The 15,649-nt window shown below is 39.8% G+C and overlaps 1 protein-coding gene across 2 annotated transcripts in view; it reads right to left on the bottom strand.

Moving 5' to 3' along the window:
* Positions 1-1,661: 1,661 nt before the first annotated feature.
* The window catches only part of LOC134411032 (RNA-binding protein 12-like), a 58,587-nt gene continuing 44,599 nt past the window's right edge, over positions 1,662-15,649 (bottom strand). For both annotated transcript variants that reach the window (XM_063144620.1, XM_063144611.1), the window contains 10 exons: positions 15,400-15,489; positions 13,183-13,281; positions 11,185-11,271; positions 11,047-11,106; positions 9,971-10,104; positions 8,303-8,357; positions 8,173-8,224; positions 6,736-6,869; positions 5,954-6,190; positions 1,662-5,195 (listed from right to left, as the gene is read on the bottom strand). In XM_063144620.1, the coding sequence (XP_063000690.1) occupies positions 5,070-5,195; positions 5,954-6,190; positions 6,736-6,869; positions 8,173-8,224; positions 8,303-8,357; positions 9,971-10,104; positions 11,047-11,106; positions 11,185-11,271; positions 13,183-13,281; positions 15,400-15,489 (1,074 nt within the window). In that variant the 3' untranslated portion in view covers positions 1,662-5,069. The remainder of the gene's footprint in view (positions 5,196-5,953; positions 6,191-6,735; positions 6,870-8,172; positions 8,225-8,302; positions 8,358-9,970; positions 10,105-11,046; positions 11,107-11,184; positions 11,272-13,182; positions 13,282-15,399; positions 15,490-15,649) is intronic.

Consider the following 15,649-nt stretch of genomic DNA (forward strand, 5'->3'; position numbering starts at 1 on the left):
AGCAGGGAACCTGATCCCACTCCCCCTCACCAATGAATCCAGCCCAATGCCTACCACGCCTACATAAGTTGTGACAAACGTTATAAAATGGAGAATTTACTGATAGTCCAGATCAGGTTTACAATGGAATTAATCTTGCAGTGGGGAAGGCAAAAATCTGTACACCGCCCTGGGATCCTAGTGATATAGAGTGGGATACAAATGTTTTAAATAAATAAATGAATGAATAAATACCCTACAGTCTTTGCCAGTTGGTGTGCAGGGAAAATTCCTTCCCAACCCTATTAATGGTTGACTACTTCTGCCACTGCAAGACATCTTACTACCAGGAGTGGGTGGGTGGGGAAGTCAGCAACTGCAATCCTGGAGCCGCATGGGAGGTCTGCCTTTGGGAGCCTCAGCATGAACTGGAGGCAGAACGAAGGGGAGATCTGCCTCTGCTGGGTCCACCTCTTTGGCCCCATCCAGGCATTCCCCTGATTGGCTCAGCAGTCCCCTCCTGGGAAGGAGATGCTGCTGCTGGGGCTGTGCAGCTGCTCTTTAGCAGCCTTTCTTGCTTTGCTGCTGTGCCTGCTCGCCCCCACAATTCATCGCTCCCCGTTAAAGGGGTGAAAACATTTTTTTGCAACAGATTTCACCCCCAAGGTCTTCTTAAATAGTTATTATTACATATGAAGAGGACTTTCAGGGTCTCCTTATTAACTGGAGCTTGATCATCTCTGGGCTGTTTTTCTACACATCCGGCCCCCCTTGTTTGGTTCAAAAGAATCGACTTCTATTTTTCACGATTAGCAATTTCAATGCCCCCATGTGTTGGGATACATATGGGGTTGTTGGGGAAGGGGAGAGCAGTCTGTTGTCGTAAGTAAAACCTGTTTGATTTTATCTGTATGCTGCCTTGAGAGCCCAATGATATAGCGCAGGATACAAATGTTTTAATACATTGTAATACTGGAAAGGCATGTGTTTAAACTCAGACTCAGCATGGATTATCCGATGCCACCCCAGAAAAGAAAAATCGTGGGGTTTGGAGGGAAGGTGGCGCCAACTCAGTGCCATGAAAACTGGGCCTCAGTCCTTTGTGTGGAGTCCTCACTCAAAACGAGGGCTCAGAGAAGGAACAACAAAAAGAGTCAAGTTGTTCTGTGAGAAGCTGAATGATAGAGAACAAGTTTATGACTTATGGGCTCTTATCACCTTGTATAAGGGCTAGTACCTGGAACTGCAGTATTTTTGTTATTAACTGTGGATTGTCCTGTGGACTAAAGTTAAGGAATCTACAGAAGGGATAACTGAAGCACCCAGTATCTTGAGAAAAACCTAAGACACTTTGGGCCTGGCCTACTGCAAAGCTGCTAGCAGGAAATCCATATTTTTGAAAGAGAAGGAGCAAGGAGATAGGTCTTTAACCAGTTCCTGATCTATAAGAGGAACTCTCCTCTTATCTCATGATTGCTAAATTTGCTGAGGAGATTAAGGAAGGCAGGCACCAAACTTGCCATTTATACCAGTGTCAAAATTTATGGTTCGTGAAGAAGCACTTGTTCCCTTATGTCAAAATCAGGATTCCCAAAAAATCCCCATATTATTTATAGCATTTCTAAATTAAAACTGTTTTCATCCATACTTGAGAAGTTTGATTCAAATCAGAGAGACCAACGTTATCTGAAGTTTAATAAAGAGATTTATTACAATTTGTGATACGTAACAGAAGAATTCTTACATGAAGAACAGCTTTTCTATTAATCAACCAGATAAAGTGGTGCAATAGAAGATCAATATAACACTTTCCGAAGTATGTAATATTTTCCAAAATGGCTTGGCTTGCTTGGTAAACTCTTTCATACACCCCCCACCCCAAAGAACTGGGCTTTCATTTCAAATTGTTTAAGCATATTTCCAAAATCATGGCCTTTCTGTGGCACTGCCAGTAAGGTCACCTGAACTGAGTTAGACAATTAATAAAACAAACCTCTAGACTGTCACAACTCTGATTGTGGTTGAAAGCCAGAGAAGCATGGGGAAGGAGCAGGGAAAGGGGCATGGCTTGGGGTGGAGCACCCATATGTGTACAGAGGGGCTGGCATCTCTAGTGAATACAGTCAGGTAGCAGATGCTGGACAAGGCCTTTGCCCAAGACCCCAGAGAACGGATGCAAAACACAAGTACATGGGGAAATAGTCTGACTTGGTACAAAACAGCTTCCTATGTTTGTGCGGAAGGGCTTGTGCATGCTTCAGCGAGGCTCAACCTCAGATAGAAAGTGGTACATAGACATTGTAAATAAATAAACACCAGTCCCCAACACTGCATATTACAAAACTGACTTTAAATCCCTCAATTTTCAAAAAGTGGTTTACAATGTAATGTGCAGAGCTGATCTTAAAACACATGCACACCTCAAATCAGGAAAAACTTCCTGACTGTTAGAGCAGTGCGACGGTGGAATCAGTTACCTAGTGAGGTTGTGGGCTCTCCCACACTAGAGGCATTCAAGAGGCAGCTGGACAACCATCTGTCAGGGATGCTTTAGGGTGGATTCCTGCATTGAGCAGGGGGTTGGACTAGATGGCCTTGTAGGACCCTTCCAACTCTGCTATTCTATGATTCTATGATCCTACTAGGTATATGGAAAGCTAATTGTGCAGTTCTCTGTATGGTGGACTATGTTAGTATGGACCAGTAATTCCCAAACAATACGACAGGGCAGAGTAGTATGCTGTAAGATGACATGATCCATGCCACAGCAATCCCAGAGGCATCCCAGAGGGAAAAAAATGTGCCCTAGGTACCAAAGGTTTAGTAAAAACTGGTATGGGTAAAAAAAAAAAAAATCAGCAGAAAAATCAGGACAACTATCCAGGAATGGGCACCTTACCCAAGGAATGGCAAAAACTTTTACTCAACCTAGGGAGGACCCATGCTTGATTTCAGCAAGTTCCCATTCAGCCATGAAATCATTAATTAGCTTTAGGAAAGTTATTATCTGAAAAATGGAAATATGAATGACCTACTGCACAAGGTTACTTATACGCATTATATAATCATCCTGAGTGGTTAATAGAGGCTAGAAGAGAAAGCAGCGAGCAGTTTCTATTAGGTTGTCCCATTCCTTTTATACTGCTGGTGAAAAAAATCACATTACAGATTAATTCATTCTGCATATAGTGCCATTTTTTAAAAAAGAAAAGTTAGAAAGTTAGAGTTGCTTTCAGAACAGACTCTTTGGGAGTGAGATGGGGTATAATTTGTCCATGCAGCAAAATGTGGTAGCAGCATCCTGGAGTGGTAGCAGGGATTGTACTACTTTAGACTGTGAGTGCATATACGTTTTGGATACTTCCCCAAATTTAAAAATAAAATCCCTGCTATTTTTTTTTTGCTTTGAGGGAGAACTTTTTGTTTTGAAATACAAGGCAGCATTATAATTGCTGTATACTCCCCCATCTGCTGAAATGCTATCACATATCTGAGGTGCTATGGTCCATTCAACCACCTCATTCTGGTACATGTTTAGAACAGGCCTTAGAAATTACTTGAATGGGAATAACCCCAAAATTATACTGGAAGCAATTTTCCTTTTTCAAAGGATTTGCAGAGTGTGAAATGATAAATAACAGCATCATAAATTAAACATCTATAATACCCAACCTGGTATATTCAATGGCTGAATGAGAAATAGCTCAGTATGGGATTAAATTGCACTTTGAAAAGAGGAGGATCTTTGGCCCAGGTTTAACCCAAATGAGTATTTGATACTATTAAATATTAAAGTTCTCCATATATTGTTTTCCTTAAATCCAATAAAGATTTTATACTATGTTTATACTATATTTTAAAGTGCTTTTATACCCAGAAGTAGTAAGAAGCATAGAATGAATTTTACAAAAATACAGCTAGAGTTATACAGTATAAAGCAGGCACTTGCTACAACTCTAATCACATGATGGCAAAAACTGCAATAAAGGATATTCTGGTTCGGTTGTGCAGCAATTGATTAAGATGACATTCAATTTTCCCCCATTACTTCCAGATGCTAAATTAGAGGGAGAAACACACAATGATCTTCATTGTGTATCAGTGCACTACCCATAGCTTGAAACATACTGACCAAAATGGCCTTTGAATGTAAACAGCACCACTGAAGAAATGTTTTTATTTATTTGCATTCAGTTTTCAGAACTGAAGATTATATATATATATATATTTTGGTAAAGGAAATGTTTTAAACTCCTTGGCGTGCTATGAAGGCATGTAGAAGTTAAGGCAATAAAAAGGCTTTGGTGCATTTCAATGCAGGAAGGTTACTCTTGCTAATTAGACATCCAGCAATACATCATAAGTAATAAACTACTGATATTTTATAGAAGCAATTCAATAGAAAAACTTTACAGCAGCTAGATTTCCAATACATTCCAGACTGGGTAAAGAAATCACTCACAATTTTTAGTGAATTGCAAGAATATCTGGCCATTACTTTTCTTGCAATCTATAGTGGTCTAAATAACTGACATATCTCCTAAATTAAGAGATCATGATTAGCACTCAAAAAATCCTTGTGCTAAGAATAATGTAATATCAACATTGTTATATATAAACTTACATAACTGATTCTGATTATCATTTTCTTTAAAAATTGCAGTGAAGGCTTGAGTTGAATAAAAGGTTAATAAGGGAGGTCGTGAACCGGTAACATGGCAGGGACAGGCATTAGTGATTTGGCAATATAACAAGTGTAGCAAGTCCCACCAGATTCTTAAAGCCATAGCCAGAATTTAAAAAATGAAATACAAGATTTTCTGAGAAATTCTATGCTTCACAGCATGTACACAGAATGCAAACAGATTTGGCCATAATCAATGATTTGAGATATCCACTAGTTTCCCAGTAAGACCCACCAATAGCACTAATATTCTTATATATTGTCTGCAATCTTTATATGCCCAATATATGTAGAGAGTACAGAAACATTATTTTGAATGCAGGGTAATACATGCCAGAAGGAAAGGGTCTATTCATTAGACAGCTGTATATGCAGTATTCTTCATTTCCTTATAAATGAAAAGGTATCATTTGCTTTGTGCCTGCTTTTCTGTAGGTAATTTCACAGGAGCCAGGCCTGTCTTCTTGAAGTAGGACACCAGTTGCTTAGGAACTTCAGCCAACACTGTCTGGGAAAGTGCCTCACGGGGAGCCTATGAGGGAGAAAAAGCAAGTATAAAGAAATAAATGCAAACACAACACTCACTCGAATGTGGCTACATCTTATGCTCTACAACACAAAGAGGAACTGAAAACAAATAAGCCCTACTGGACCGGGTAACTGGATGTATAGTAGAACATATCTCACATTTTAATTTAAAAAGGTGGTATAATAAACGACAGGGAAAAAAGGGTTGCTGCTTTAACTTGTGGTTTGGCCCAAGTACCTCTTTAAATAAATAGTTAAATGAAACATATAAAAATAGGAGTTGCTACATTCTACAATACTGAGGCCTGGTGCTGTTACAGTACTAATTCTGTAATAATTAGTACTATGGTCTATAACACTGATGGGGAAGCTGTGGTCTCTTCAGATGTTGTTGGGCTTTCATCAGCCCCAGACAGCATGGCAAATGTTGTCAATAACATCTGAAAGGCTACAATTTCCCCACCCCTGGTCTATCATCTTTGATAACTGCTAGATTAACATCCTAACTGCAGCACAGAGGGACAGAATCCCAGTGAAGAGCAGAACTAGATCTGGAGAGTCCAAACCTGGCATCCAAATATCTCTGATCAACCCACTTTCCTAAAGATGGAATTGCAACTTAGGATCTATCGAGTAGATTCCTCCCTAAAAGAAGTCTTGAACCATGCTTCCTTGTTTTCTTGATCCTCCACAGGATCTAGAAATTACTCTCTTCTCTACTGACAAACAATTGCCATTTGGAAATAGAACTGTTTAACTTACATTTTGAAACTGTCTGAAAGGCACGAACTGGACAATATCTCGTGCAGCTGGCTCTCCGCTCAAGGACTTTAGGACACCATCATCTCCATCCAGGAATTCCATGGCTTTGAACTCAGCACTGCCAACTCCAATGATAATAATAGACATGGGCAGCTTGGAGGCACTGACAATGGCTTGCCTGGTTTGGTCCAAATCAGTGATCTCCCCATCTGTAATGATCAGCAAAACGTAGTATTGCTGCAAGAAATTAGGTCAGTCAATAGGGGCTTCACTGCAATTCTTTGGCAAAGATAACTTTAACAAGCCTCCAGTATTGAAGAGTTAAGGGAAGGAAGAGGCTGAGGGATAGTAAGATTGAGACCCTGTTTTTATTTTTTCTATTTATGCAAAGTCAGGTTTAAAGTTAAAGTAAAAAACATAGATCTGTATTCTGTGTCTTGCAACATCATAAAACATGAACAGTAAAAAAAATGGACAGAAAATGGTTAAGAACAGTAGAGTTACCTTAAAAAACACTGCTCAATTCTCAAGCTGTTTATTTCATCTTAGCTTTGCTAAATTTATTGATCTAATTCTATCCAACGCAATTAAAGAACACAGAATTCAGGGAACAGAGCCTGCTCCCAAATCCAATTGGCATTTGAAGTTTCTTGTTGGACTAACTTCACAACAGACAATGAATACCCACATAGCCTGAAAAACTAAGGAGATGCTTGTTGTGGGATCTTTTCAAGGCATCTTCGCTATATGACGCGTAAAAGGATTTAATCAAGCAGACTTACAGAAGCAGTCCCTTGCTGTGCTGAGTGAGCAGCAAACCTAGCAACATGATTTATAATTGGGGAGAAGTTTGTTGGACCATAGAGACGAATCTGAGGCAATGCCTGGCGATAGGCGTCCACAACGCCTTGGATTCCTGAAACATGAGATCAGCAAGAATTATGGCAAAAGTCTTTAGATAACAGTTTATGCATGCAGTTTATAAGTTGTGCCCCTATGAAAGGGTTAAGAAATAACATCCACCAAGAAATGGGGATGGCAATCTAGCTGGTTTAGCTGAAATGCCCCATTTCAGCTAATGGGGTGGGGCGGTAGGTTGGACTCGATGGCCTTATAGGTCCCTTCCAACTATACTATTCTATGTTTCTACGATCCCAGTATACTATTCCATTCACAGGGGAGAAAGATTTTGAGTGATTTGGGGGGGGGCAGCAAAAACAACAACAACAGTCCTACAGGACACTGTGCTATTCTAGGCAACTTCTGGGAAAGATGTGATGGCTGTCAGCTGCCAAGAGGAGTGCTACTGTAAAGAGGGTGAGCACAGGGAAGCAGTTTTCTGGGATACTTACCCCCCCCCGCCAAAAAAACCTCCCACAAATAATTGCACTGAAAGTCACTATAGAAAACGTTCAGCCCAGCGAAAGCTGAAACCTCTATAGTATTTGCTACTATTACTTTAAAAAAACACAACTCATGACATTGATGGGAGGTAAACAAAGTGCAGCATCCGATAGCGTCACTACCCCTCTGCTCAATCCCAGAAATGAGAGGAAACACTTGTTTCTGGAACAGCGGAGCTCCCTCCTGTAAGCTCAAGACCTGCAGAAACAAGTGTTTTTTGCTCGTTTCTGTTTCCTTCAGGAATCGATAGCTTCCTCTTGTGCTAGCAGCACACCCGGCAACCGTGTGGGTAGCACTGACAAATCGGAAGGATGCACTGATTGTCAAGCATTCTCCTTGCCCTTTACTCAGCATTCCAATGTAACCATCAGGAATTCACACTTGCACTTCAAAAGCTGTTACTTACAAATGATAACTACAATTATTATTAACAAGCTATGCTGTAATAACTCTAATACTGCACAAAGCCAAAATTTAAGTATATTACCCTAGTTACATTTCCCACTCTTCCGCAGTCCTTGCTGAATGATTCCACTTTTATGGAAAGCCAAACCTTGTTGACTAGATAGTATCAAGTCAATATTATATGCATATGCTTTTAATGCAGAATACGTATTTCTAAATCACAGGATTCCTATATACATCCCAAGCAATACTACTACTACTACTACTACTACTAATCCTTGCAGAACCTCTAAGAGAGCACTGCTGTTCCTGTTGTGATTTTTAATGGAATATATTCTGGCTCCTTTTATTATATTTTTATTTTTAAAAAAAGTCCTATTACTGTATCATGAAGATAAATAAAGGCTTACCTTGACAATAGGGATTTGTAGAGTTAAAGTTCAATGCAAATTCATGCGACACCTGTGAAGACAGACATATTAAGTCATGTAGTCAACAGTAGCCAAATGCTCATAACAAAACTCGATCTAAGAAACACACCTGCCAATCTGGAGGAACTTGAGCTCCAAATCCAAAGGCAGGAAAGAGTTTATCACTGAAAGATGAGGCAAAACAAAACAAAACAGATATGTTATCTTCATTTTGCTTTCCACAAAAGGCTGAAGAAAGTGAATCACTGTAACATCTATCACTGTTACAAAGTGACAGAGGGCATGTCTACACCATAGAGCAGTGGTTCTCAACCTTCCTAATGCCGCGACCCTTTAATACAGTTCCTCATGTTGTGGTGACCCCCAACCATAAAATTATTTTCGTTCTTCTCTACACGATCCATTGTCAACGGATGGTTTGCTAATGAAAATAATACATAACAATAGCTTTAATAATACAAAAGATGATACATGACATAGTTCAGTCAATACAGTTTCCTAAGACCATCGGAAATATGTGTTTTCCGATGGTCTTAGGCAACCCCTGTGAAAGGGTCATTCAACCCCCAAAGGGGTCCCGACCCACAGGTTGAGAACCGCTGGTGTAGAGGGAGGGAGGTGGGACGATCCCAGACTTACCTGCTTCTGGGATCGTCCCAGGGTGTCTAGAGGACGTCGCAGCCACCATTTTGTGTGTGTTTTTTAAATCTGAAATGAGCGCAGGAGCACTCCTATGAAAAAGGTATTTTTCTTTTTAAAAAACACACCCTCCTGCTCCCCCACTCGAGCGCCGTGCCCAGTTCCTGGATCCTTGCAGTTACTTGCGAGGAGCCGGGATGAAACTGAGACAGACAGCCAGACGTCCCACGGTCTCAGGATCATGCCGAGACTGCGGGAAAAGTCGGGAAAAGTGTGTAGGGCAATATCCTGGGAAAAAGGGGGGATCATCTCTCCCTGTTCTCGGGATCCGCTGTGCATCATGTGGATGCACGGGGGCAATATCCCGGGAAGATCCCCGGGATATCGCCCCGTGTAGACATGCCCAGAAGCTGTACACTGTCATAGGAACTAGACTTTTTCTCTGAAGTGGAACAAGCAGTAAGGTCCAGGGAGACAAGCCCTAGGAGCTAGTGTCACGATGTAGTTCAGGAAATTAAGAAAGAAGTTTAGTAATTTAGGAAGTTTAGGAAGAAATTGTACTTCTAATATTCACTGTCATCCCACAGGACGTAGCGGCAATTCTTGTTTAAATATGGTTATCCTCAGCCTCTGTGCTGAGTGCGGTACTGAGACTCACTAGCTTTATTTGATGAGGAAGTTGAACAAAGTATACAGCTGCTTGCTCTCATGAAGAACCAATAAAAATTGCAATGCCAAAGTGAACAGTGTATTGCTTTTGCCACTGAATTACTCTTCCTAGCAACACCCAGGCCTGAGATGTATCATCAGTTAAGATGGACAGGACAGAAGTTATTTAGCAGAAGACATCACTGCTGACTATTACGGGTTGAATCCATTTGTGTCATTTCGGTAACAGAAGCAGTTCCGTCAGTGGGGCAGGGAAGGGGACAGCCACCCGTGCACCCTCAAAACCTGCTCTGGAGGGTTGGGAAATCCACTGGAGAATGTTTTTGTGTGGTCAGAGGGTTGCAGGGGGGAGGACAGAGGGAGAAGGTCCTGGCAAACTAGCAGACTTTGCTTAGCACAACCCTGGATTTAACACTAAGATTTCACATCTTATTAAAGTGTCTGGCAAGCTAAAGGTGGTTTAACGTACGTGTCGTAATCCTGGACCACATTCCCCACACTCCAGATTGCAGTGAGATATTCATTTATCCCATTTGGACTTATATAGTGAAGAGAATCTGGAGACTTTGGATCACCATTGGAACCAGTGAAATCTATTCCCACCTGACAAGAAAATAAAGAATACCGGTAAGTACAGAAAATGTCTCTTTCCAGTAAGATTTGACCAAAGGCAGTTCAACCCTCATGCAAGTTGGCTTCAAGCATGCCCAGCATCAGTGCAGGATGCTGCTAAAATAATCACACAAGGACAAATCACAACAAGCATTGGAAGAATCGCACCTGGTCAAAAAATTAGGTTCCTGCATTAGATTAACAAAATGTGACGAGAGAAGAGATTGTTATATATTAAGAGCAGCACACTACATTATCTTTGACTAGAAAGATCAGTCATTTCAATTTAGACAATCTACAAGGGAGATATACAAACATGAGTCTTAGGCCATGGCTAGTCCTAGCGGTCTAGTGCGACAGAGCGGGAAGGAACTCACGATTTTATGATCGCGAGATCTCCCCCTCTGACTACATGTGGCATGCGATGTCCTGGGAGGAGGAGGAGGTTGCGGCCACCATTTTGTTTTGTTTTTTAAAGGGGAAGGAGTGCTTGAGCGCAAAAGGTAAGTGTTTTTGTTTTGTTTTTACAAAAAAAACCTCCCGCTGCCCCCACCCCCTGTGGCCCGTTCGTGGTTCCCGGCTCCTCGCGGTTACTCGTGAAGAGCTGGGATGAAACCGCGATGCCCGCCCACACGTCTCGCGATCTTTGGATCATCTCGAGACTGCGGGAAAAAGCGGGATTAAAGGCTATGCCGATATCCCGGAGCAAGGGAGGGATCCCCTGTGCATCATGTGGACGCACAGGGATGATCCCACGGTGATACCCGGGATATTGGCAGGTCTAGCCATGACCTTAGATATTGCCACTTTTAGTCAATAGATTTTGCCCAAATTAAATGGCAAAGGCTTTTTCACAGGATTATATAAATGCTTGAGGCTGTGTTTTAATTTAGAAATAAAAGGTATGTAAAAAGTGAAGTAAATTTAACTCACAGTGAAGTTAATTTGGCAGCCTCCCATGATGTAATCCAGAAAAGAATATTCTGTTTCAATCTGAAAAAAGCAAGACCATTACAAGTCCTATCCTACAATGCCAGAAAAGCCAACCATCCTGAATAAAATACTTCTTACCTTGCAAGACTTTACTCTAACAATGCCAGAGTTTTTGTAGCTCTTCTTCTTTCTCTTCTTCTCAGGGTGAATACACTCAAATTCCACCTATAGGAAAGTATTAAACACAGCAGAAAGGTTGTCTTGTCAATGAAATTAGAGTTCAAACTTTAAAATGTAGGAGGAGTACTGCTTTTGATAAGTTCCAACTCAACTTGGAAAACATAAAGCTAATCCATTCTTACATGCATAAGAGGAACCACTTCTAGCATTACATATGGCACTTGATAACAGACTATAATATGAAATAGAAAACAGATTATGCAATAGGTACAGGTACTAATATAAACATTCATGGATGCTGGGACATTACGTGAAAAATACTGCTAAGTGTCTTATAGTAAACTTAGAAATGACTAGAAATTTGGATTCTAGAATCATTTTGCTGGGATAGTTGGAAGAACATAGTTGACTCATGAAGACAGCTATGCAATGGCTGCACATTAGCAGGCGTTAAGACACAATTAAATAAATTTGGGAGATCTCCAAAAATATGGTAAATATTGTAGATTGACTGTACATATAAGACATTACCTCATGGAAACCAAGGGCACTACTTGCAACAGTACTGATTATTGTTAAATGGCCTCATTTCTCAGACTACTGAATAAAAGATGCAGCAAATGGAAGTGAGGCAGGTGGCTACCAGGAGGAGGGCCTTCTCTGCTGTGGCACCCCAGCTGTGGAATGAGCTCCCTAAGGAGGTTTGCTTGGCACCTACATTATATGCTTTTAGATGCCAAGTGAAGGCCTTTTTATTCTCCCAGCATTTTAACAGTCTATAAATAAATTTTAACTTGGTGTTTTAAATTTGTAATTTTGCATTGCTGCTGTTTTTATCTGGTTGAGCTTTTATATTGTATTTTATAGTATGGTTTTATATTGTTGTTTTATACTTTGAATGTTTTTAATTTTTGTGAACCGCCCAGAGAGGCGGTATAGAAATGCAATAAATAAATAAATAAATAAATAAATTTTGATTATGAAATAAAGGCTGAAAAATAGAAGAAACCTTTATTCTTAAATTCAGTTACTAACAGAGATTAATGTGTATATTCCTCTAGCTTTAACATTCACTATTCAAAACTTATAATGAAACTCCCTGCATGCCCAACTCGTTTGAGGAAACTGAATAGACCTGTGGTCTTCAAATGAATAAAACCAGATGGGGAACGCAACATGGTTTTACAATGCTCTTTGGCAAAGAAAAAGATATCTGTAGTTCTTCATTGAACAAGGACTTTCCAATGCCTTAACTAATATATGTGTTGCTGTTCTTCCGAAGCAAAAATATGTATTTAAAAAAAGGAAAGTTCTTATTACAACAGCGTGGCATTAATACGAATTTCAATACAAAACTGGTGAATACTTTGAAAGGAGAGAGTTTGAAAACAGATAATACTTATGGAGAATTAAGAATGGACTCGCACTTGGCATAGCAGAAGAAAGTGATGGTGCTAAAATTCAGTAAACAATTCCTCTTTGGAGAGTAAAATCTACCTGAACAGATTATTTGACAAACACACTACACCCTTCCACTTCTCAAATGTCCAAGACACTATTCAGCAGAAAAACTGTATCTCAGCCATAGATAATTTTGTTCTATGACCCAGCCATGCAGCTCATAAAGTTCTTGTTTTGTCTTCTGAGGTCTACCAGCCTAGGGTGCTTAAGGAGCAGGATGGCACCCATTTGGCAGACTACAATAGAAAGGGAAGTATAGCTGCTAGTACATATAACAGGAATTAGGACACATCTTTAGAAGAAGCAGCTATATTCAAGAATTTAGGGAGCTTGAAAGCACAACAGAGCTTTGTTTGTTCATTCGTACATCAATAGACTTATCTGCGAGTGTTGTTAACAGAAAGCCAGCATAACTACATTATTTCTAAGATTCTTCTTTGCAAATGAGCCATGGATTCATTTAATTAATAAAAGAATGTAAAAGTAAAAGCTCACCGGAGAGCTGCCACCTGCCTTCTGTAGCTGGGAGAGGTTAGTTTCAAAACTGCCTATCAAATCATGTGACCCATCACTATCATAATCATAACAGTGCACCTGAAAGGAAAGAAACAGTAGGCAATGGACAGGAGGAACTTTTAAATAGAGAATTACTGCTGCTCACCACTTGGTCTCGTGCTTCCAGCAGCTTTGTAGTGATGCATGTGAACTCCCCTATCAAATCTGAACTGGTGCTGTCATCCATATCACTAACTGAAACCTGATAGTAAGAGAGACACCCAAAAATGAGTCCTTGAGGAGAGCCATATGTACTCACCTGTTCAGTATGCAACGGAAATGCAATCCAAATGCAAAGCAGATAAAAAAAAACAAAATAAGTCCTTCAAGGCTAACATAAATAATAATCCAGTTACAGAAGCCAAGCAATTAATTGAAAACAGGAAGCATAAATTAAGCTGTGTACGTGCTTCCATAACAAGAAATAATAGGAACTAAATTCAGCACAAAAAGAAGTAACCCACAGCAAAAAGAAGTCTGAACACAAATGTGTCAAGACTAAGTGGTATAATCCAAAGTTCTCACTCATTTTAAGAACTTTGCATGAATACACCGTAATAAAATTCAGTCATGCAAAAACCTGCAAAGCTCATATTAAAAAATGAAATCAAATATGACCTGAATGCCCATGCGAAGTCATTTAATTTGGCTGCAACATATGAAATAAAAAAGAACACTGGACTTGAATGAAATTGTTATACATTTGGAGCTTATAAGAAATTTGAGTTATATTTAAGGAAAATGTGACTTTCATCACCCTTTACACTTGTTTTCCTGCAACATGCTGAAAATATATAGCTGGGGTGGGCAACTTGAAGATGTTGGGAAGTCATATTTGCACCCCCAGACCCCATCCATCCAGACCCCCAGACCCCATCCACTCCGTCCACCCACAGGCTACAGTCTGCTGGGAGAGCTGAAAATGATTTTTTTAAAAAATCTTTACAGGAGAAAAAGACATCCATAGAACCACAGAGCATCAAAATGGTCACATCTACCTTGCTTGGTAAATTCAACACCTTCATCCTAAATATTTTTTTCTTAGATTTACATTCCACTGATTTGTTTGGAGCCAACATTCAGTAAAGTGTGCTTTGAATTAAAACCTCTTTAATGAAAAACACCACAAGCCAGCAATGCAAGGCTAAGACACCATGAATTATTACTGAACAGTGGTATGTTTCAAGACAGTGGGAAAGACAGAAAATTCCACAGCTTCCTAACTAGATACAAGAGGTGAAGAATGATCATGGCTATGAGCTCCATCACACCAACTTTTCCTTCGCTTTAAGTCCGCAGTTTCCGCCTCCGTTTCCTTAGCAAGTCTAGTGTATAGTCCATTAGATGAATTCACTTGTGAGTATCGGCAAAGTAAGCATATTAAGCAATGGCATGAGATACTTTGAAGCATGAAGATAGTCGTTTAATGGATTAATCCAAATGGCATTTCCGGTTCACTCAGGTCATATTTTCAAGTTTTCAAGTTTTCCCCAGAACCAACAACCAACTTACTTTGGAAAACGAAAGCTGATATTTTACATCTTCACAATCTTGGTCTTGAAGAAAAATACATTTCTTAAGTGTGTAGAGATTAAAATGTAAATGCTAGTAGATACTGCTTATTATTTTAGATACTATTCTTATCCACAGCAGATGTACCACACAAACTACAATCTACCCTGAAACAGAGCTCTGTTTGAAAATGTTCCCAGGTGTTCAAAGCACAGAAAATGGAGACAGAGGGTTGGGTCCAGATTAGTCATGCTTAGAGTAGACCTATTAAAATCAATGGGTCTTGTTAGTCATAAGTAACTCACGTCCCATAGATTCCAATGGGCATACTCTGATTAAATCTGTTTCCAATCCAGAGAATGTTTTATATTCCTAGTACTGTCTGTTTGTTTCTGAGGTGGGGGTGGGGAGAGAAAATAATTAAGTGGGAGGAGGGCAGAGGGAAAAAGTACACAGAAAATACTTTGATGCAAAAATAATGCCAAGTAAATCAAAGACTGATAAATTCACATATGGCTTGGTATGAGTTCAGATTTTATTTAAAAATCAGACTTCATACTGTAACAGAAGAGGCTGAAGATTTAAGTAAATGAATTCTCTACTCTCTCTTAAAAATGCTAAAATAATAATAATAACTGTCATTACCTTAATGGGTTTGTTGAAATCACCACCACAGAATGTTTGCAGAGGAACACTGAATTTTCTCCAGCAAGGATTTAAATTGTTTTTAATTACCTACCAAAAAAGGGGGAATAAAACAATCACAGTCAATGTATACTGCAAAAGGCACAACACTCTTTTCTCCTCATCCCTAAAGCTCAACACAGGTCCTTTCTGTGGAGGGAGGGAGAGAATGAGAATATTTCCCACACACCCTTGTATTTTTAGCTGATTT

Source organism: Elgaria multicarinata, chromosome 1 (genome assembly GCF_023053635.1).
Source record: "Elgaria multicarinata webbii isolate HBS135686 ecotype San Diego chromosome 1, rElgMul1.1.pri, whole genome shotgun sequence".
NCBI classification, from domain to species: domain Eukaryota; kingdom Metazoa; phylum Chordata; class Lepidosauria; order Squamata; family Anguidae; genus Elgaria; species Elgaria multicarinata.